Genomic DNA, 21,959 nt, shown 5'->3' with positions numbered 1-21,959 from the left:
AAACATAGAGAATGGGAGGAAAAAAGGGAAGTTTATGACCCTCCTAGCCCAACCAGAAAACAATTGTTAGCATCTCGGTGTGGACTTTCCGAGCGCCTGTCTCCTTTTCCGTCTGTACTTTGCGCCTGCATTCATCCGCAGCGAGTGTTCTGAGAAGATGACCTGGGCTCCTGGAGTGCTTGCTCTCTTCCAGGTGCTGGTGTGGGTGACATTGGTGTTGAGGTGGAGGATCCCCAGGGGAAGAACACTGTGGAATTGCTGGTGGAAGATAAAGGAAACCAGGTGTATCGATGTGTGTACAAACCACTGCAGCCCGGCCCCCATGTGGTCAAGGTCTCCTTTGCGGGGGACACCATTCCCAAGAGTCCCTTCGTCGTGCAGGTCGGAGAAGGTGAGTGCTGGGGTGACCAGCTGTACCTGCTTCTGGCCTTCAGGCTGTCCGTGCGCACAGCTGGGCTCCAAGGCCAGGAGAAGAGTGGGGGCCACGCTGGACTCGTGCCTGTCCCCTTCCTGCCAGGGCCCCTTTGGTGGGAAGCAGCTTGCTGTGTCCTCAAGATACTCATATTAACATCTTCCTGTGAGCCGAGCAATGACCTGAGTGCTTCACTTGTATTAACTCATTGAATCCTTCCCAAAACACTCATACAGGAGAGTTGTCCTCACTGAGAGATGCAGGACTGAGGCCGTGTGGGCCGGTGGTGCCCGTGGCTGAGGTTAGCAGCTGTGGCACTGCCCCGTGGCCCCCACTGCTTGGCCTTTACTGGTCACCACACACTCCCCACACTGCATCTGCTCATCACACCAGCCGGTGTGTTCCAGGCGCTGGTGTTATCTCCAGCTTGCAGGTGGGGACACCGAGACTTAGGTGACGTTAAGGCATCTGTGAGCACAGACTAGGCATCCGTAGAAGGAGAATCCAGGTCTCTGTCAGTCCCTTAACCCTGCTGCTAAACCCCTTCTGCAGCCAGAGCATGCATTTTTCTCTAATGTTAGACTCCTTTTCCTTCGGACTTGGTTGTTCTTTTTGTTTTGTTTTGTTTTCCAACTCTGCTGCCTTTTCTAACCAATACTTGCCTTTCCCTGTTCTGTCCTCTGCCTCTGCGTCTGTAGAGCTGGCTTCCTCTTCTGAATCCTGCCTCTGGGTCAGCCTGGACCCCGAAGCTGTTGGCTTCCTAACTGAGAGCACTGGGCCAGAGGCACCTCGCTGGGTAAGGGCTGGTTGAGTGGGACTTCCGTGCCCGTTCTCTGTGCTTCCCGCGCACGTCAGCTGGGCCCGTGCTGTTGGTGACCTCGGGACATGACAGTACGGGTGTCAGCATCACTTGTCCAGCCAGACCCCAAACCCACTCTCTAATTACATTGAAACCTGTCTAAAACATCTCAAAATGGTGGAGGGTCTGGTGGTTTCCTTTAGTTCCATTTAGTGTTTATATGAACTGAGCAGTTACCCTTTTGATGTTGAGACTATTACCCGTGTTCAGAATTTCCATGAGTGTTGGGGTTTTTTTTTTTTTTTTAAGGCACAGTAAAACCCTCCGCGGGAAGTCCTGTCATCCTGTTGTGACTTATTTCTGGTATGACCAACTTTTCTCCTTTTGACACAAAAAAAATAAAACCAACATATTCATAAACAAAACTCTCTTTGACATAAGGCAAGAAAGCATTTTTAACAGCTTTCCTGTTCTAATACTGTTCTCTGACTTCCTCTCACTCATGGACGATGCTTATCTCTCGTGTGTCTATCCATCACTTGTACTATTTAGGGTTTAATTGATAGGGTTTTTCTTTTGACGTACTTCCACTACTTAACTGATTTTATATTAAAAAGAATCTTCATCCCCCTTTCACAATGGAAAACCAATGTCACTTGCCATAAAATGTGGCCATAAACTTATGTTCATCCACGAACCACCTAAAATCCTCTCTAACTCCTAGAGTGTGGGTATGTCTCTTCCAGAAGCAGTTGTCTGCCAAATAGCCAGCTGAGGACATTGCAGGGAGGAGGGACCAGAGGAGGCATTATCTTCTTTCTATGGAGTAAAGAGTTTCATCCTCTGGAGTCTGTGATCCCACTCCTGGCATAGAGAAAACTCAAATGTGCAGTGTTAGATTTGGAAAGGAAAAGCTACTTAGTAAACAACATGCATGACATTTTGCCCACTGCTCTCTCACTTCTATACTCAAAAAGGTCCCCTGTGTTGGCAAAGAATTCCTAGGGTACGAGGATGTGTTTTATCAACCTTCTGATGACCCCCATGGAACGGTAGTTTTGTGGACCTCTCATGTAAGAAATTACTAGAAGCTACTTTGGTCCTTAATTTTTAGACTTCTGACTTTAGGTTTTTAAACTAGATCCAGAAATCAAATGGAGAGTGGTGTTGATTGCTAATTGTTGCATTTATAGCCACCCACATTCCGATTACCTGCTGACAGTACTAAAATGTTTGTCTGCCTTGGCCGAGTTGGGGTTGAACTGGTTTCTTTTTTGAGCTATCCCCTGGCTCTTCATGCGGAAGACGATCACATTTCAACTTTTAGAATGGCCAATCCAAAGTTTGGAACACAGTCAGATGTTTTCAAGTGCTACATTTTCCAAGTAGACTTGAAGAAGTTCAGTCTTTCCAATTACTGGGCCCTTGAGTGTGGCAATGAGATTTAACTCTCCTTCACCACCAAGAGGATAAACGCCAGGATTCAGCAGGTTCCAGGAGCACAGCGAAGGCAGGCTGTGCTTCCCCTTCTTTCTTTGCCAAAGTAACCCCCCACTTCCTCCCCCACCCCGGTCCCTCTGCGGTGTGGCCAGACAAAGTTATGTTGTGTCCTTATTTGCTAGCCTGGTGTGCTCCCTGAGCAGGACCCCTAGCCTCGGGCAGCTGCTGCAGGCTCTGTGCAGAACAAACATTTTCTTGGCGGGTGGCTCCAAGTTACCTTGGCTTGCTCAACTCTAACGAATGAAAGGTTGAATTGATGTCAAAACTGTGTTTGCAGCCTGTAGTCCAAACGCCTGCCGGGCCAGTGGCCGGGGCCTGCAGCCCAAAGGCATCCGCATCCGGGAGACTGCAGACTTCAAGGTTGATACCAAAGCTGCTGGAAGCGGGGAACTTGGTGTCACTGTGAAGGGTCCTAGTAAGTGCTCCTTTGTTTCTCCATCTCAGGTGTGACTTGGGCCAGCTTTGCAGCCATGGCGTATGGATTTCATCCCCCAGCCCGTTTTGATCGATCCCAGAGAGAGCGGTATCAAAGAGCTGAGGCTATCTGGGCTCCGTGGGGAAGGAGGCAGTGACAGATTAGTTATGTCTGCCCTGGGTGCAGTGGGACCAGTGGTGGCCTGACAGCCTCCCATATTAAGGCTTCTGGGAATAGAAAAAGCAGTGATGTAATGGAGTTTGGAAAGTGCTGTCCTTGGAAGGACAACCTGAAGTGGCTTACTTTTTATTTGAGGAAACATGGGCTCGAGAGGAAGGGTCTTGCCCAAGGTCACATAGCTCGTAAGCATCTGAGCTGGAATTCAAGCACCGTCTCCAGAGCCAGTAATTTTCCCACTACAGGTTACATTTTATAGACTATGAAATTATGCCAAGTACCTAATTACTATGATCAGTGCTTATAGAAGGAAAATAAAATTCCCTGAGATTAAGTTTTCTTTGTAGATAAATGCTGTGCGCGGAGGGGTGGGTTGCACTCTGCAGCTCCTTCTTCCCCGTTCGGGAAGGGAGACCGCAGACGCGAGGATGAGTGCTCTGTCCGTGTTTGCCCCTGCATTTCGGGCTGCAGGCGTAGCAGCCCTCCGCGGTTCATGCCTTGTGGGAACGTGCGCGGCCTCTGGGTTGCTCCCAGTCTCTGTATCCCCAGCGGGCTGGGGCGGGAGTGCTCTGAGCTCCAGAAAGTTAATATTTGATCTCAGAGCACCAGGCTGTGGGGAAGGCTGTGTTCGAAGGGTGGCCAAGGTTCTACACTGCCCAGACCTGGAGCCAAAAGCTGCTCTGGGGCTGCCCTCCCCTCTGGCTTGTTACAGGAGCCAAGGAGGCATTTTTTTCTGACCTTGGATTCTCGCTTGACTAAGTGGCTTTCCCAGCCAAACCTCAGGGCTCAACATAAAACAAGTTCCTACCTGATGGCTCAGTCTGGAGTTTGTGGTACAGCATCTAAAACCTGTCCTCTTGTAGGTAGCATGTAGGAGCCTTCTCACTTGTGCTGTCCAGCTTTAAAAAAAGATGTGCCAGGACAGTAAGCTGAAACCCATGCCAAATACTCATATAAGGACTCAGTTCCTCCTCAGTTTTGTGAGAGGCTAAGACAGCTAGCGATGATCGTTAAGAAAAATTAAGATAGGACTAGGTTTGTCTTTACACAGACCCAGGAGGTCGAGGACCTGTTGGCCCCCGCCTCTAGATAAGCCTCTCAGAGAGCCTTCGAAAACCGGTTAGCTGGGAAATCTTCCTTTTCCCCCACACTTTGAAGCAGAGATGGGCCTATTTTTAGGCTTGGATTAATCTCCCAGGTTTTGAGGGTGTCCCATTCTGAGGTAGCCCACTTGATTTCTCTGTGCAGCTTATGTCTTGTGGATATTGCTGTCTTTCTGTCCTTGTCTTTTGGATTCTTGTTGGGAGCCTGGAATTGCTTTGGAAGGATGGTGTGCTTTCTTCCCACAGAGGGTCTGGAGGAACTGGTGAAACAGAAAGGCTTTCTGGATGGAGTCTACGCATTCGAGTATTACCCCAGCACCCCGGGGAAATACAGCATCGCCATCACGTGGGGGGGACACCACATTCCAAAGAGGTGAGTCTCCAGCTGGAGTTGCGTCTTCTCTGGAGGCGTGCTCAGCCCAGAGCAGGCTCACGGCGGTTACTTCCCCGGCTGCAGGAGGGAAGGAGATCTGCTTTGTTGAAAGCTTTTTTTGTTTTTGGTTTTTTTTTTCAGAACAGCACACAGACATTTGGCCTGTTCTCAAAAACAGCAGAAAGTCACTGTGGTTTCGGTTGCCTTGCTTTAAATCAAATGCTGGCGGTTTGGGTCTGGGGGGAGGCAGGGAAGCCAGAAGGAGCAGTAATAGAGAGCAAATGGGCTGTGTGTCTCTACACCCTTATATAAACTAAGATTCTCTTTCTTTCAATGTGTGCCTCTGTTCAGGAATGCCATGGGGATAAAATCTGCCATGGTTTACATTAAAATTCTCTACGTGAGTGCAGTCAGGAGCCAAGGGACGCAGTCTACAGCTTTGCCTTGTGGGCATCACGGTTACCCTCCCCTCTTCACCCTCCCCAGCTCTCCTGGGGGCAACTTTAAACTCTGAATAAATTCCATTTACCTTGAGAAATATCTGGGCATGATAGGGTTCTGAGAATCTAAGCAAACTTTTTTTTAAGATTTTTTTTTTTAAAGTTGGGGTGCCTGGGTGGCTCAGTCCATTAAGCGTCTGCCTTCGGCTCAGGTCGTGATCCCAGGGTTCTGGGATCGAGTTCCACATCAGGCTCCCTGCTCCAGGGGGAGCCTGCTTCTTCCTCTGCCTCTGCCTTTCTCTCTCTTTTTCTCTGTTTCTCATGAATAAATGAATAAAATCTTTTCAAAAAAATACAAAATAGGGCGCCTGGGTGGCTCAGTAGTTCGGCATCTGCCTTCAGCTCAGGTCATGATCCCAGGGTCCTGGGATCGAGCCCCGCATCAGGCTCCCTGCTCGGCGGGAAGCCTGCTTCTCCCTCTCCCACTCCCCCTGCTTGTGTTCCCTCTCTTGCTGTCTCTCTCTCTGTCAAATAAATGAAGAAATCTTCAAATAAATAAATAAAATAAAGTGTATTTATTTAAACAATCTCTACACCCAACATGGGGCTCAAACTCAAAACCCCAAGATCAAGAGCTACATGTTCTACCAACTGAGCCAGCCAGGCACCCCCTTTGCTTTTTTTTTTTTTTTTTTTTTTTTTTTACAGCTTATTCGTTAAAAAAAAAAAAAAACAGACTCATTTGTTCATGTGTGAGATAAAGCCTTTTCAACTTAGTTTTCTTCTTATATATATATATTTTTTAAGATTTTATTTATTTATTTTAGAGAGAGAGATAGCACAAGTAGGAGGGGCAAAGGGGGAGGGAGGGAGAAAATCTCCAGCAGACTCCCCACTGAGCGTGGAGCCTGATGCGGGGCTCCATCCCAGGACCCTGAGATCATGACCTGAGCTGAAACCAAGAGTTGGACACCCATCCAACTGCGCCACCCAGGTGCCCCTTGTTCATATGATATAAGCAGGATACAGGAAAGTACGCACTCTCTTACCTTCCAGAGCTCATGGTCTGGTGAGCCCTACACTCAAAAGGTGAATGGTCAGAAGGATAGTGTGAGGCAGGGTGTCTTGAGTGCCCACCTAGTGGCCACCTGAGCGCCCCGAGGCAGCCCCAGTACATTATATTGTTGACATAACAATGGCTGTGGGGGCACCTGTGTGGAGGAAGGGCTTGGCTGGACATTGGGACTCCAGGTAAAAGGAGTGGAAAAAATACCTGCAAACAGCTTATGGCTGTATTTAGTCCCTTCTTTGCTCTTCTTTAATGCTTTTTGTTCCTTTTCTCTTAGCCCCTTTGAGGTTCAAGTTGGCCCGGAAGCAGGCATGCAGAAAGTTCGTGCATGGGGCCCTGGCCTCCACAGCGGGATTGTCGGGCGGTCGGCGGACTTCGTGGTAGAGTCCATTGGCTCTGAAGTAGGGTCTCTGGGTAGGTGGAAGCGGCTGGCCAACAGCTTCTGGGGGGCTGAGATGACATGAGGCTTGGTCCCAGTGTCAGACTGAGAGCTGGGGCCTCCTCCAAGCCTCACTCCCCTTGGCCTCCTGACCCCCCAAGTCCAAGTCTTAATACCGCTGTGGGATTGCAATTTTCATTTTTCTCTTGCCCTTCAAGTTGCCCTCTGTCTCTTCTTTCATTCATTCATCCGCTAAACCTCACGGTAGAGGAGCTTCCTATGGATGTTGTGCTTGAAACAGTGCTTGGAACATAGGAGGCACTTAGCAAATATTGTTGATTGATTCTTAGTTTAGATGAATGAATGAATTTTGCTGAAATTAGAAATTTGGAGAGTAAATATTTTTCGGAGCAGAACAGTATATGTTAAATACACATCTGATGTATACAGGATTACTTCAGAACAGCGGTCAGCAAATCTGCTCTAAAAAGGCCCAGAGAGCAAATATTTTAGTCTTGTGGGCCGTATTCTCCCTGCTGCAGCCGTGGTAGGCACGAAAACAGCCAGAGAAAGGACGTAAGTGAGGGAGTGTGGCTGGGTCCCAGCAAAGCCTTACGTACAGAAGTAGATAGTGAGTCAGTTTGGCCCGCTGGCCATAGTTTAATGACTATCTGTTTTAGGTAGTAAAAATAAGCAAACTTGGATTTAGTATTTCCTTTAGTATTTCCTTCTAGAGAGAGAATCTGTTTTGGTATGATATTAAACCTTTGGCATATGCTTCTAGACTTTTTTCTTTACATGCACACGTAAATATTCATCTTCCACAAAAAATATCTAGGGGTAATCTTTCTGTCTTCCTGCCTCAGATAAATAGAGGCTGTGTCTTGATTTTCCATGGCTTCTTTGGAATTCCATTGCATGGATATGTCTACCATTAGGCTCTCCGGTTATTTCCACGGTTTTCCTGTAGAAACAGTGCTGGGTACATATACTTTGTACCTAACTGTTTACGCATATTCTTGATTATTTCGTTCAGACAAAAACCCAGAACCTGATTTGATGGGGCAAAGTGTGGGCATTGGTTTAAGGTTTTCGTTGACTTGCCTTGTTAGATGATGTTTAAAAAAACATAAAAATCCAGCCCTTCCACGTCTAGTGAAGACTCAGTAGGCTTGGTTTTGTGGGAAAGGGACAGACACTGATTTCAGGCTTCTGGCTGATACTTGATTTGAGGGAGTGAGCTGGTGGTAACATAGAGTAGGTTCTTCCCACCATGCAACCAGGGGTCCCTCTCACCCTGTCCCCCAGGCTTTGCTATTGAAGGCCCCTCCCAGGCGAAGATTGAGTATGATGACCAGAATGATGGGTCATGTGATGTCAAGTACTGGCCCAAGGAACCTGGCGAATATGCTGTTCACATCATGTGTGATGACGAAGACATCAAGGACAGCCCATACATGGCCTTCATCCACCCAGCTGCGGGAGACTACAACCCGGATCTGGTGAGTCTGTCTGTCATGTTTCTGTGCTCTCTTCCTGGCTCCTGGCCCTCTCCGTGGTACCCAGAGAGTGACCTCAAGCAGCATGTTGAGGGACGGCAGCAAGGGGCCATGTAGAGCTTAGGAAGGACACTGGTCTGAGTTGGAACCCTGGTAGTACCGCTTAAGTACTTTTCTTTTCTTTTTTTTTTTTTAAGATTTTATTTGTTTATTTGAGAGAGAGAGAATGAGAGACAGAGAGCATGAGAGGGAGGAGGGTCAAAGGGAGAAGCAGACTCCCCGCTGAGCAGGGAGCCCGATGCGGGACTTGATCCTGGGATCCCAGGATCATGACCTGAGCCGAAGGCAGTTGCTTAACCAACTGAGCCACCCAGGTGCCCCCACTTAGTACTTTTCTAATGCTGGGCAAGTCACTTAACCTCTCTGACTCTTGATTCTTTTTAAAGTGGGAATGATAGCAATGTCTGCTTTCCAGCGTTTCTGGGATGATTCAAGGAGCTAACGTGCACAAAGACAGCCCTTTGCCCAGTGCCTAGCTCATGCAGGGAGCTGCAGAGGCTGCTTTTCATAAATGAAAGGTGTTCTTTTTCTCCCCAGCTCCCTTCTCTTAAATTGGAGCAGTGTTTCTAAGAGTTTCTGTCACACTCTTAGGAGGCCGATAAGCATCGAATCTGAGGCAGGCTGGCTGCTAGGAGGAAGCCTCCACATTCCCATGTGTGCAGGCTGCCCTGGCCCACACAGGCGGCTCTTCGTAGGCTGGTGTCGGTCTGGGCCGGTTGCTATTCCTTGTTGGCCAAGGGCTGGTCCTTTGTTCTCTCTGGAAGCTGTAAACCTTTGGAATGTCTGTGGTAAAGGTTCTGAGTGCCCTCCATGTGGGAACATTGAACCTGGGCATGGCTGGAGGTCCCTGCCCTGGTTACTAGTTGTCTATATCTGTTGGGAATAAGGCATGGAGCCCCAGGCTAGTTTGGGGCATGGTTTTCGAGAGTTTTCTTCCTCCTGGGAGGTTAATGATACTGTGTTTAATTTCTGAGTTACAACCTACTTGAGCATTTTCCTTCCCTAACCATCCTGTTACATAGGTACTGTGAAACCAGACACAGGTGGTTTTGTTACCTTGTTCCCTGGTCACTGGTTGTTATAGAGGGGGTTTCGTTGGGACATTGTACAAAAAGAGAATCATTATTCTTTGCCCCAGGTCCAAGCATACGGGCCAGGTTTGGAGAAATCTGGGTGCATTGTCGACAACCTGTGTGAGTTCACCGTGGATCCTAAGGATGCTGGAAAAGCTCCCTTAAAGATATTTGCTCAGGTAAGTTTCCAGGGGCCACCTGTGCAGGTAATTACCAGGAGACACGATCTGTCACTGTAATGGCAAGTTGCTCAGTTCATCTGATCCTCAGTTTATTCATCCACATATTGGGAATCATAAGAATATTTATTATTAAATGGGATTCTAATATGTAAAGCAGGGTGCTTTTCTCATTTTTATGATTTGTATTCTTTGGAAACAAGGCTTGATTTCAGATTTCCCTGTACATGTCCTTCAGTGTGGTTAAAGCTACCTAGGCCATGACAGGAGGTTTGTAAATAAGAATTTATTAAATATGTTTATCTAATTTAATTGAATTTGGCCCAGGAATTTAAATGCAGGAATTAAAATTAAGAAGTACTTTTTTTAAGATTTATTTATTTATTTTAGTGAGAGAGAGAGAGAGAGTGTATGTGAGCACATACCTGAGTGAGGGGAAGGGCAGAGGGAGAGAGAATCTCAAGCAGACCCCTGCTGAACATGGAGCCTGATGCCAGGGCTTGATCTCTAGATCCTGAGATCATGACCTGAGCTGAAATTAAGAGTTGGACACTTAACCAGCTGAGCCACCCAGGCGCTCCCAAATTAAGAAGTATTGAGTGGCCATGGCTTTCTATTAGGGTCATTTGCTCTTATGAAAAACAAATAAATACAGGCAGTGTTTTATCACCTGTAGTGATGGCATATCATAGTTCCATGTTTTGTTGGATGGGTGGTGGCCTGATGGTCTTGGGAAGCCATGGCGGTGCTGTTTGATGAAGACCGTGTGAAGACCAGTTTCTCTTCTTTGCCCCTGCTCTTTTGCAGGATGGGGAAGGCCAGCCCATTGACATCCAGATGAAGAGCCGGATGGACGGCACGTACGCCTGCTCGTATACCCCGGTTAAGGCCATCAAGCACACCATTGCTGTGGTCTGGGGAGGCGTGAATATCCCACGCAGCCCGTACAGGGTAGGTTGTGAAGAATAATCCTGGCCATTGTATGAAAAAGCCGAGTCCTATGGCGGGTCTGGGCTCCATGCTAACTAACAATGTTTCACTGGGTCCAAGTGGAGGAAAACTTGGTTATAACTTTCTGCCGTGTTCTTTTTAGGTCAGTATCGGGCAGGGTAGCCATCCCCAGAAGGTCAAGGTGTTTGGGCCAGGCGTGGAGCGAAGTGGACTGAAGGCAAATGAGCCTACTCATTTCACAGTGGACTGTACTGAGGCTGGGGAAGGTGAGAGGGGGCTTCCCCCAGTGCAGTAATTGCTGCTCCTTGAGGAAGCATGTTCTTTCTGGAACATTCAAAGGACAGTGAACTTTGAGCCAGAAAGTAGTGCACCTGAATAGGGAATTGTTCATCTAATGAGCGTCTGTGGCAGTTCCTTGGTGATCTTTGCTAGTCCTCCATTCCTCCTCCAAAGCCCTGACTTAGCACCATCCCTTTGTCAGGCTTGTTACTGGAAACTTCCCAATTGCTTTTTTGGGGTGTTAGCTGAGCTGAGCTGGAAGTGATTGCATGGGACATGCTGTTTCTTGTACCCTGGTGCGCTCATAAGCTGGTCTGTTCCAGGTGATGTCAGCGTTGGCATTAAATGTGATGCCCGCGTGTTAAGTGAGGATGAGGAAGACGTGGACTTTGACATTATTCACAACGCCAACGACACGTTTACAGTCAAATATGTGCCTCCTGCCGCCGGGCGATACACTATCAAAGTTCTCTTTGCATCTCAGGTGTGTGTTTGGACCTGGGTTCTTTCTGGCCACCTGTGTGCGTATTCCCTCTTTTTTTTTTTTAAAGCAATAGGGCAGTGTCTTGAGAATTCTGCTCAGGTTTTCCTCTCTGGTTCCTGAAAACCATGAAGGGGGGAGAAAAAACAATAAGCAAAAAGCACCCAGAACTAAATTATTGTCATTTTCTAACAAAAGTGAGGCACGGTGTATTCAGTGGTTATAGCAGGGCTCTGGCAGGAGACTGGTTTGTTATAAACGCTTGTAAAGTTTTTGATTGAAATGAACTTCTAGACGTGTTCTGCTTCGACCGCTTTGAAGTAATGGCTTTGGCCTTGACCCCTAAACTTTTATAAGGCGAGGAGCTTTGAACTTTCAAACTGAGCTCATATTTACTTATGATAGGTGAGGATAAGGCGAGTGGTACCTAAAACGGAACAGTGGAATCCTGGTGATTCAAATTAACCTTGCATAAGGATAGGAATGTCGAGAGAGAAAGTTCTGTGCCTGAAGGGGTTGGTCTTGAATTGACTTCATCCAGTTAACCTGTTCTGCCTTTATTCTGATAACCTGCACCATTGTGAAGAATTATAATCCTTATATTTCTGATCAGCTCCTCCCATTCCCCAAACCTTAGCTCCGAGCTGTACCTGAGGACATGTCCTTTCGCCCAACCCTATATGTTATTGTCATTTGGGGTTTTATTCTTGGTAGGATTTTTTGTGTACTAAGTACTCAACTTTGGTGTGAAAGGCTCAGAGTTTTCAGAATCGTTTGTAGGAAACCTTCCTTCCGCTGTGCACTAAGCAGGTCAAAGCCTGTGATGGAGGGGTCCAGGCATTTGTAAGTGACCTTTGGTGGCCCCTACCTGAGGCTAGAGTACAAAGACTTGGCCCATGGGGATGGAAGTTTGCCCGCCGCCCGCCAGAGTCACAGAGGTCTCCCCCCTTGCGTTGGGCAGAAGGCTAAGCTCTGGCAGACGATTCAGGGGCTTTCCTACTGAGATAGTGTCTCCCCTACAGGAAATCCCCGCCAGTCCTTTCAGAGTGAAAGTTGACCCTTCCCATGATGCCAGCAAAGTGAAGGCAGAAGGCCCGGGGCTCAGCAAAGCAGGTAAGAGAGCACACGGAAGAGGCCATCCCGGAGGCCTTCTGCGGGCCAGTGGCCAGGGGCATGTTTGGTCCGGGGACCTTGAGGGCCTCGTCTCCACCCAGGGCGGGTGTTCTGTTGGGAGTCCCATTCAGCAGGGGCAGTGCTCCTGCCCGAGCTGTTGGCAGTGCTCCTGCCCCCGTCGCCAACTGCCTTGCTAGGGCTGGTGCTGATGAACCTGTCAGACTGGTTGTTGAAGAGTGAAACCACGCCAGTCAGGCCTGTCTCCTCACTTCACGGTCTATCCTTCCAGGTGTGGAAAACGGGAAACCAACCCACTTCACGGTCTACACCAAAGGGGCTGGAAAAGCCCCACTGAACGTAGAGTTCAGCAGCGCCCTTCCTGGAGATGCCGTGAAGGACTTGGACATCATCGACAATTATGACTACTCCCACACCGTCAAATACACACCCACCCAGCAGGTAGGGTCCTTCCCATTGCCCCTTCCCCCTCAGTGCTGGGCTGGGCCCTTTGGACAGCAAGGCTCTGATCTGTGCTCTGTCGAGGTGCTCCTCTGTGGGTGAAGGGCTCTTCGTGCCTGTCATTTTGAGCCTCTCCAGGAACACTGGCAAGAGGCCCGGCTGGTTCTGTGAGGTGGGCCTGAAGGCTTCCCTAAGAACAAGCGGGAAGCTAGAGCGGGAAGCTAGCCCGACTCTCCCCATCCCCGCCTCCCACCTCCATTTTGGCTTTCAGCAGAAACAGGGAGCTCTTGAAATTTGGAACCTAGTATCTTCCTCTTATTCCACACACTCTCCCATCCTTACCAGCTGCCCTTCATTCAGTCTTAATTACTCATAGGGGAGGAAGGGCGACGCCTTTGTGTTTTCTTGCTGGCCCTTTATATAAGGTGGTAGAGTGGGTCTCTCTCAAAAGCCAGTTCAGCCTTTAGTCCCTCAGGCCCGAAATACTATCTAGGGCCCCAGATTGTCCTCTTACAAAATTCAGGAACACACACAGGATGTTACGATCCAGGCCACTTTGCTCTGATTATTTTAGGCAAGAAGCACCTAAAAAACGACCTCTCTGCCTCTCTCTGTGAATTCTTGTTTAATTTGTTCAAAATTGGGTTTTGCTTCATGGCCATACCTCTGGGGTGTGAGGAACAGATAACCCAGAAGAAAAGCCTGGATTTTACTTTTTTTTTTTTTTTTCAAGATTTTATTTATTTGAGAGAGAGAGGGCGAGCAAGCACAAGGGAGGGGATCAGAGGGAGAAGCAGGCTCACTGCTGAGCAGGGAAGCCTGATGCGGGACTTGATCCTGGAACTCCGGGATCATGACCTGAGCCGAAGGCAGTTGCTTAACTAACTGAGCCACTCAGGTGCCCTGGATTTTACTATTTTTTATGCATAGCATTCTACACGGTCATTCGAACGTCTCAGATTTTTTCTTAATACACCCGATCCTTAAGGAACCTTATAGTGTAGGTGCTTTCAGGTCCTGAGGAAAATAGTCCCCCTTCTGTGAAGTACTCTTTGTAGAAGAACAGGGGGGATGCTTTCTGTAGAAACACCACCCGAGAAGCAACCCTCCTGCCTGGCCCTCAGTGAGGGGCTGCCCAGAGTCTAGTGGGAAGGAATGAGGGGTACGGTGAGGATGAGGGGTGTGGTGCAGGTGTCCCCTTGCATTGGGGGCTACATGTCCTTGGAGATGGACTCTTTGGCGGTGGGAGGGGTGGTCTGGGGTGAGTCAGTACAGATGTGGTCTCTTATATCCAGACGTCCTCCTTCCTGTGGTTTTTGTTTTTACCTTAATGAGGGGTTCATTATTAGTGATGGTAAAAATATTTTTGTACGTAGAATAACCTTTTATCATTAGGCTGCTCAGTGCTAAGTGGGTAATTATTTTCCTGCTGATGCTTCAGAAGGCCGGCGGGAGCCTCACCATTGGGAGCACTGGCTTGACATCATCCTTGTTGCCAATTCTCCACATTCCTTAGGAGAAGGTACCAGAAAGCTTGGCCACGCACACTGGTCAAGGTCACAAGGTCTTAGACTCTTCTAAAAACATCTTGCTTTGTCCTCTGTCTATAAACCTTTTTGGGTTTTGGCTGAGCTTCTAGAAAGTAAGTTGCAGACATTAAGACGGAGTCAGGTTTTGGCCTGCACCCCCAGAAAGGGCTGCAGAACCTGTTGCCATTTGGGGCAGAGGTGGAGGCTAGAGAGGGAGGCTTCTTACTTCAAAATCACACAAGGTCAAGTTCATCCATTTCTTGGAGAACAGCAGGTTTGTCGGCAGGCTCAGTGGCTGCTTGGGGCTTTGCTCAAATGCTGCCTGTCTTGTGTCCAAGGAGCCTGGCAGAGTCCTGGTGTCAGTCCCTGCCTCCAGTGTGAGCGGTGCCTCTCTGGTCCTTCTTGTTTAGCATTTAGAACAAGATTTACGGTTTCATTTTTTGGGCAAGTTGCAGTTCTGCATATTTTTCTATGGCAAAGAAAAAATTGAATTTCTTCTCTTGGATGATGAGTTCCCCAACAATGGGATATCATGTCCTATATATATCTTTCCATCCCTAGTCTTGAGCACAGGGCCTGATGCTGTAGGTTCTCCGCATGGATTTGTGGCTTAAGGGGTGAATACACAAAGTGGAGCCTCTGCTCACAAGCAGAGAACTTTGTAGGGACAGTGGGGCCAACACATCCTCATGCACCTTTGATCTCTCTTTTCTGAAGAGCGGCATACAGCTCAAGATTGGGTTAAATAAGCTTGCCTTTTGAGATGTGCCCTTGGATGTGGTTAAGAGGCCTGGGTCAGGGACGCCTGGGTGGCTTAGTCGTTGGGCGTCTGCCTTCGGCTCAGGTCATGATCCCGGGGTCCTGAGATCGAGCCCTGCATCAGGCTCCCTGCTCAGCGGGAAGCCTGCTTCTCCCTCTCCCACTCCCCCTGCTTGTGTTCCCTCTCTGTGTCTCTCTCTCTCTGTCAAATAAATAAATCTTAAAAAAAAAAAAGGCTTGGGTCAGCCCAGAAGGCCGTGCCCAACATGGAGGCAGGGAGGATACTTGGAGGGCTGGTGCCCAGAGGCGCACCTTCTTGTTGTCGTTTTAGGGAATAACAGGCTGGAACTTTCTAGAAATGTAGTTGTTTGGTGTGTGGAAAGCTGGCAATGGGTCCTGGCCCAGGGGGAGCGTGTCGCCCTCAGAATACAGGCCGTGCTGTGTGAGGAGCTGTTCCCTGCAGGGTTTTTGAGCCGCAGCTTGATGATGCCCGCTGACCTGCAGTGGACCAGTCACGGTCATGTCGGAAGGCAGTGGTCAGAGCTCGTTTTGCCTTGGTGGGGTGTCACTTGTTGGGTTGGGGCTTGAGGGTCAGACAGAAGGCTTGATTTTATGGAAGGGAGATTGCACAATGCCATATTCGCCCACGGATTTTGCCTTCTGTGCTTTTGGTTGTCTGTGACCTCAAGGGACTTCAGTCTCTCACCCCATAGTCCCTCATGTAGAGCGAGCACTTTTTTTTTTTAAATCTTTTTTTTTTAAAGATTTTATTTATTTATTTGAGAGAGAGAGAATGAGAGAGAGCACATGAGAGGGGGGAGGGTCAGAGAGAGAAGCAGACTCCCTGCTGAGCAGGGAGACCAATGCGGGACTCGATCCTGGGACTCCAGGATCATGACCTGAGCCGAAGGCAGTCGCTTAACCAACTGAGCCACCCAGGCACCCTAGAGCGAGCACTTTGAGAAGCTGGTGGCAGCAACTCCATGACCCGCCAGGTCAGAAACCACTGGGAATCGGCAACCCCACCTACTTCCTGGGGGTGCCTCGAGGAGACCCTGTGGGTTCACTGAGCCCCCTGCCTGCTCCGGAGATCTATGGAGGAGGGGGCTGTGGGTGGCTCACTTGATCCTGTCCTCACCTGAGCTCTCGGGTCAGAGTCTTACATTCGTGTGTTGTGCAGGGTGGGATTAAGGTCTCAGAGGCGCAGAGGGGAGAGAATAAAACTGTCCTGCAGTCAGCAAGGTCGTGGTGAAATGCACCAGTGGTCATTGCTCCGACATTCCTGATGTCACCCCCCCTCTGGGGGAAAAGCACAGTCCGTTCCTTAGCTGGGGCCCAGAGGAAACCTTAAATGCTACAGCCCATTGCAGGTGTAAGTCCCTTAAGATTTCTTCATCCCCCTTGTTAGGTTTTTTGAGGTAGAGTTCATTTCCTCTCTGAGTTTTTGTTTTGTTTTTTTCAGAACTGGTAATGAGAACACACTTTCTTTTATGGGATGGGTAGGCTTAACTGAAAGAGGATTTTTCCCTCTCCTGTGGCACTCCAGAGACGCAATCAGAAGACTTCCAGGGCTGGTGGAGAAGGTTTTTCCATGACCCATGGTCAGCTGTGAGGCCTCTCCCTCAAGGAGTTAGGGGCTTGTGGGCAAATGGAAGCTTGGGACGAGCTGGCATGATGGGAATGCCACGGTGGCTGAAGCCACGAGTCACTCCCTGACTTCCTTATTACAAGGAGGAGACCTGTCCTGTCCTGGGCTGGCTCTCAGCTTTTTTGGCTCGGACCCGTGCACGTCCTACCATGAAACGTTACACCCTTGAGGCAGGGGGCCAGTTGGTTTGTGTGCACTGCCAATAAATCCTGGAGAATCAGTCCTCCCTCCTTCATTGATGCAACCAATTTTTTTCTTGGCTTTTGCCCCCCTTTTTTTTTATTACGAAATGTGAGAAAATATATGTGGGCCAAAAGCTACACCCTTTTAACACTTGATCACTGACAGCTTTCACTAGAACCTGAATTCTGGTGAGCCCCCCGGATTCTTGGGGGGCATCGTCTCTCCCTCCACGGCCTTTCACGTTATGCCCGGGGTGTTTGAGGTGAGGGAGAGCTTCATCTACTGAGACAGCTGTGGGCTTTAATGGAGCCTGGGTTTGGCAGGGAAGGGAGCTTAGCCGCCAGGAGAGGGGAAGCCAGCAGGGAGTGGGCCGGGACCGGCCAGAGGAGAACCGCCCTGCACATGCGGTCGTACGGAGCTCCCATGGCCCCCGGGGCTTCGAACAAGGGGCCTGCCAAACCCACAGGCAGGATTCCCTTCACACTTGAAACTTTTCTTTCCGTGACATAGATGTGGGAGTTTAGAGGCTGCTTTAGTGTGCAAATCCCTTTCACAGTCTCGTGGCCTGAAATTGATTTCCGAGACATAGAAAAAGCTGGTTTTGTTCAGTGAGAGGCTCCCATAGACAGCAGCTTTACCCGTGGCCGTGGTCGGGTGTGTGCTGGGCAGGAGGAAGTATGGCCGAGCAGCTGGGACGCGGGTCTGCGTGCCGCGGGTACGAGGTTCAGCTCTCACACCACCAGGCATGTGATTTGGGAGAAGTGACTCTACCTCCCTGAGCTGTAGCTTCCTTTCCTGGAAAAATGGGGACAACAGTGGGAACCACCCCTTCAGACTATTTGGAAATTGAGTCAAGGAAATGCTTAAAAGCACAGCGTACAGTATGCTAATTAAGTCGCCCCTGTTGTTCTTAGCTGCTCTGATTTTATCTCACTTCTCGCTTGTTTTTGCCATGGGGCCAGAAGCTTAGAGAAATATGTCTGTGGTGTTTCTAAATCCACTGGAGTCAAGTGCCCTGTGTCTCTGGAAGAATTAAAGATCTAGAAGACAGGTTTAAACAACAAGTTAGGGGGCACCTGGGAGGCTTAGTTGGTTGAGCATCTGCCTTCGGCTCAGGCCATGATCCCAGAGTCCTGGGATGGAGTCCCGCATCAGGCCCCTTGCTGAGCGGGAGCCTGCTTCTCCCTCTCCCACTCCCCCTGCTTGTATTCCCTCTCTCTCTCTCTGACAAATAAATAAATAAAATCTTTAAAAAAAATAAAATAAAGATAAACAGCAAGTTAGATGTTGGTGCCCAAAGGTGCACTCGGTTTCCTCTCGTTCCAGGGCTGCATGCAGGTGCTGGTGACATATGGCGGCGACCCCATCCCTAAAAGCCCTTTCACCGTGGGCGTGGCCGCTCCGCTGGATCTGAGCAAGATCAGAATTAATGGGCTGGAGAACAGTAAGTGCGTGGATGCAGGGGAGACGGGTCACTGAAGACCACCCACTGGGGCCGCCAGTTAGATACCTTTCACAAGACAATTTGCAGGGAAGCAGCCTCTGCCATAAGAGACCTTGCAGTGGAACGGACGTGGGTATGAACTGGGGCCATGCAGCGGGGTCGTTCTGGGACCTTACCTGCGCTTAACCTCCCCGAGCCTCCATCCCCTCATCGCACAGTGGGGGAGGGGTGGTCAAGAACACTGACATTCGTGGGAATATTTTGAAAGGTAAATGAGCTCATAATTCAGGAGCTGGCGCGTCGTCAGCCTTTGGTAACTGCTGCCATCACAGTGGGATTGTTTTCATTGCAAAGAGAAGTTGGGACGCATTGCTTTCTGGTGACTTTGTACTGTGCTCGCTGTCCTTGGCCATGGGATCCGCATGAGGGTGGACAGTAGCATAAAAGCCAACTCCCCGGCACTCAGAAACCGCGACTCTGATGCAACCCCCACCCCGATATTCCTTTGGCTTGGGTAGGTATCCTGTTAGCGTAAGCTCATCTATTTTAAAATGTTTTCATTTGTTGTATTAGGGAAAATTCCAAACATACAAAAGTAAAGACAGTAGAATATAAACACTGATGTACTTATCGCTCAGCTTCAGAAGTTCAACACATAATCATAAAATTCTGCTTTTTACACAAAGTAAGGCATAAATCCATTTTCATCTTAAAAAACACCGTTGAGAGTAAACTCCACTCTCTCCATCACCTCTTATTCTTCCTGGGGGGAATCAGGGTTATCTGTTCAGTGTCTGTCCTTTCAGACTTTCTCTCTACATCTGTATGGGCACATGCGTCAGCAGCAGATGTTCGGCAGTGTTCATTTTGCATTAAAGTCATGCCTGTACACCCATATGTTTGCAGCCTGCCTTTTGACATGAGCAGTGCATCTTGGAGAATATTCACACCTCTGTCCCCTCATTGGCACGATCTGCCATGTGGCTGAAGCCTGGCCACACCTCCGTAGCACGCGCACACCTGGTTTCAGGGTCACGTGGGGCTCAGTGCATACCCCCTGGGCAGGCCTCTTTGGTCTCTGGACCATCAGTGAGCACCTTCACTCACCTGTGACTCAAATGCACGAGTTGTGAATGAGGCCACCTCCCAGCTCTGGGTTCTCTGAAGCCGTCCCTGGAAGGCAGCCAGCTCTGAGCATATGAAAGTCACTGGCCAGTCCTTTCATGTGTCTCCTCATTGCTGCTTCCTCTAAGACACCTAGGGCTTCAATTCCAGACCAGGAAAAACACCATGCCGATTAGGAAAAGCCTTTGGTCCATGGTGCTCCGAGGCCGCCTTGCTTGTGGTTCGGAGGTGCTGGTCTTGGGAGACCCCATACTGCCCTAGAGTCAGGATTTCCCTGGCTTGTGGTGAGAGCCCTGTGCTCGCAATGCTGTCATTTTGGTTCAAAGTCCTTTCCCTTTTTTTGTCAAATACAACACATGGGTTTTCCATGGCCCTGCTTTACAGAGACCTTTCAAAAATCGGCGCAGTACAGAGAGTCAGTTCTTCGGACTCACTTCGGTGCCCCTGCATTGGCCAGCTCTGTGACTTTTGCCTTGTTGGCTGTGGGATTAAATTTGCTTCCAAGAATTAGTAAATAAAACATTGGCTTATGGGACTGTTTTGATAGAAAGTTAATACCAAAAGTAAGTAAAGCAGAGAGGACAGTGTCAGATTATAATTTACTAGTTGGCAGAGCAGATTGTGGGGTCCAGTAAATTTATGTGTGAGTCCCACCTTTGTGGTCTGCTGTGTACGGCACCCTGGACACATTCCTTAACCTCGGAGCCTCAGTTTCCCCATCTGTTAAAGCCATTGGTAACTAATAAATACCCTATAGGGTCATGGTAAAAATTAAAGGAGGTGATGTGCTGTACTCAGGCCTGGGGATAAAGTGCAGTCATTAAGTAACCAATCATTATTGGTTTTTAAGTAACCCGTCATTATTGTATCAGTAAGTGTCAGCTATCATTGTTATTAATATCATCATTAGTTAGTAGCTATTCTTATACTGGTTGTTATCCAGGGAAATGCTGATTATCCCGACTCAGTCTTGCTTCTTGTCCTTGGTATCCGCCCTTGCTTGTTGCCCAGGCTGAGATAGTGCCTCGTGTCCAGGGAACCCTCATTGTTCTGCTCTCAGCTGTTCTTACTGCTGAGAAGGGCCAGCTCATCGCTTGGGCGTGTCCCCCTTTTCCAGGAGTCGAAGTTGGGAAGGGTCAAGAGTTCGCCATCGACACGAAGGGGGCAGGAGGCCAGGGGAAGCTGGACGTGACGATCCTGAGCCCCTCGAGGAAGGTTGTTCCTTGTATGGTGGCGCCCGTGGTGGGCCGGGAGAGCAGCACGGCCAAGTTCATCCCTCGGGAGGAGGGGCTGTATGCTGTAGACGTCACCTACGATGGACATCCCGTGCCTGGGAGCCCCTACACGGTGGAGGCTTCACTGCCACCAGATCCCACCAAGGTCAGCTTTCGTTTCTGCACCGGGACTTGTCTCCTATCATCAAATATAACACGGGAGTCCTTCACTGATCCTGCTTGACCAAGGCCTGTAGAAGATCGTTTTCTGAGGAAGGTCCATTCTCAACGGCTGACAGAAGTTTTCTCTCCTACAGTTCAGCCGGAGGGGTCCCTTGGGCAGCTGGGTGTCCTCCCCACTGCTCCTCTTGCTCTCTGGCGGTGAGGGAGTCCTCTTCCCTGCGTTCTGTCCCCTTCACTTGTTAGCATAATAACAGTACTCGCTTCACCATGAGCCTGTAAGGGTGAGGTGAGAGCGAGCTGGTGGAGGCCTCAGCCCCGTGTCCGGCACGCAGGGTGAGCTCACCCTGCAGAAGCGATATAGCTCAATATCAAAATATATGAGTCTCATTATCATTTCTTCCTAGTATAGCCCCAAATCAAGGGTTTTAGAGTATCTTCTGTGGTCTGAACGACATGAATCCTGTAAAATGGTCTTATTTGTTGAATCAGAGATGAAAGCCCCATCCCCACCCTCTTGTAAAAGCAGTTTTGTTTATTCATTTGGTTTTTAAATTTTTGTATTAGACTTTAGTTTTTTGTGGCTTTTTTTAAATATATTTTTTAAAAGATTTATTTATTTATTTCAGAGAGAGAGAGAACGAGCACAAGCAGGGGGAGCAGGAGAGAGAGAAGCAGGCTCCCTGCTGAGCAGGGAGCCCAATGCGGGGCTCGATCTCAGGACCCTGGGATCATGACCTGAGCTGAAGGCAGACGCTTAACCGACTAAGCCACCCAGACACCCTTAGACTTTAGTTTTTTAGAGCAGTTTTAGGTTCATAGCAAAATGGAAAGGCGGGTACAGAGATTTCCCTCCTACCCCCTGTGCCTCCCTGTTACCACCATCCCCCAGCAGCGTGGTGCATTTGTTCATACTGATGAACCTGCATTGACAGCTTGTTCACCCCAGATACATAGTTTACAGGAGGGTTCACTCGGGGTGCTGTGCATTCTATGGGTTTGGACAAATGTATCATGACACATACCCACCACTCTAGGGTCATGTTTTATTATGGGGAGTTTGTTGAGGGAGGTCCATAAAACCATCCTACGAGCATTCAGCCCCGAACGTGTTTG

The 21,959-nt window shown here is 49.0% G+C and overlaps 1 protein-coding gene across 6 annotated transcripts in view; it reads left to right on the top strand.

Moving 5' to 3' along the window:
• Window positions 1-21,959, top strand: part of FLNB (filamin B) — a 140,134-nt gene that overhangs the window by 72,883 nt on the left and 45,292 nt on the right. For all 6 annotated transcript variants that reach the window (XM_078076778.1, XM_078076771.1, XM_078076803.1 and 3 more), the window contains exons 8-20: window positions 194-391; window positions 2,989-3,126; window positions 4,653-4,779; window positions 6,566-6,702; window positions 7,976-8,169; window positions 9,365-9,478; window positions 10,286-10,429; window positions 10,572-10,695; window positions 11,032-11,192; window positions 12,212-12,302; window positions 12,592-12,761; window positions 18,207-18,324; window positions 20,567-20,829. In XM_078076778.1, coding sequence (XP_077932904.1) covers window positions 194-391; window positions 2,989-3,126; window positions 4,653-4,779; window positions 6,566-6,702; window positions 7,976-8,169; window positions 9,365-9,478; window positions 10,286-10,429; window positions 10,572-10,695; window positions 11,032-11,192; window positions 12,212-12,302; window positions 12,592-12,761; window positions 18,207-18,324; window positions 20,567-20,829 — 1,979 coding nt within the window. The remainder of the gene's footprint in view (window positions 1-193; window positions 392-2,988; window positions 3,127-4,652; window positions 4,780-6,565; window positions 6,703-7,975; window positions 8,170-9,364; window positions 9,479-10,285; window positions 10,430-10,571; window positions 10,696-11,031; window positions 11,193-12,211; window positions 12,303-12,591; window positions 12,762-18,206; window positions 18,325-20,566; window positions 20,830-21,959) is intronic.

The sequence above is a fragment of the Halichoerus grypus genome, chromosome 1 (assembly GCF_964656455.1).
Source record: "Halichoerus grypus chromosome 1, mHalGry1.hap1.1, whole genome shotgun sequence".
Lineage (NCBI taxonomy): Eukaryota > Metazoa > Chordata > Mammalia > Carnivora > Phocidae > Halichoerus > Halichoerus grypus.
This window is presented reverse-complemented; position numbering and strand designations above follow the sequence as displayed.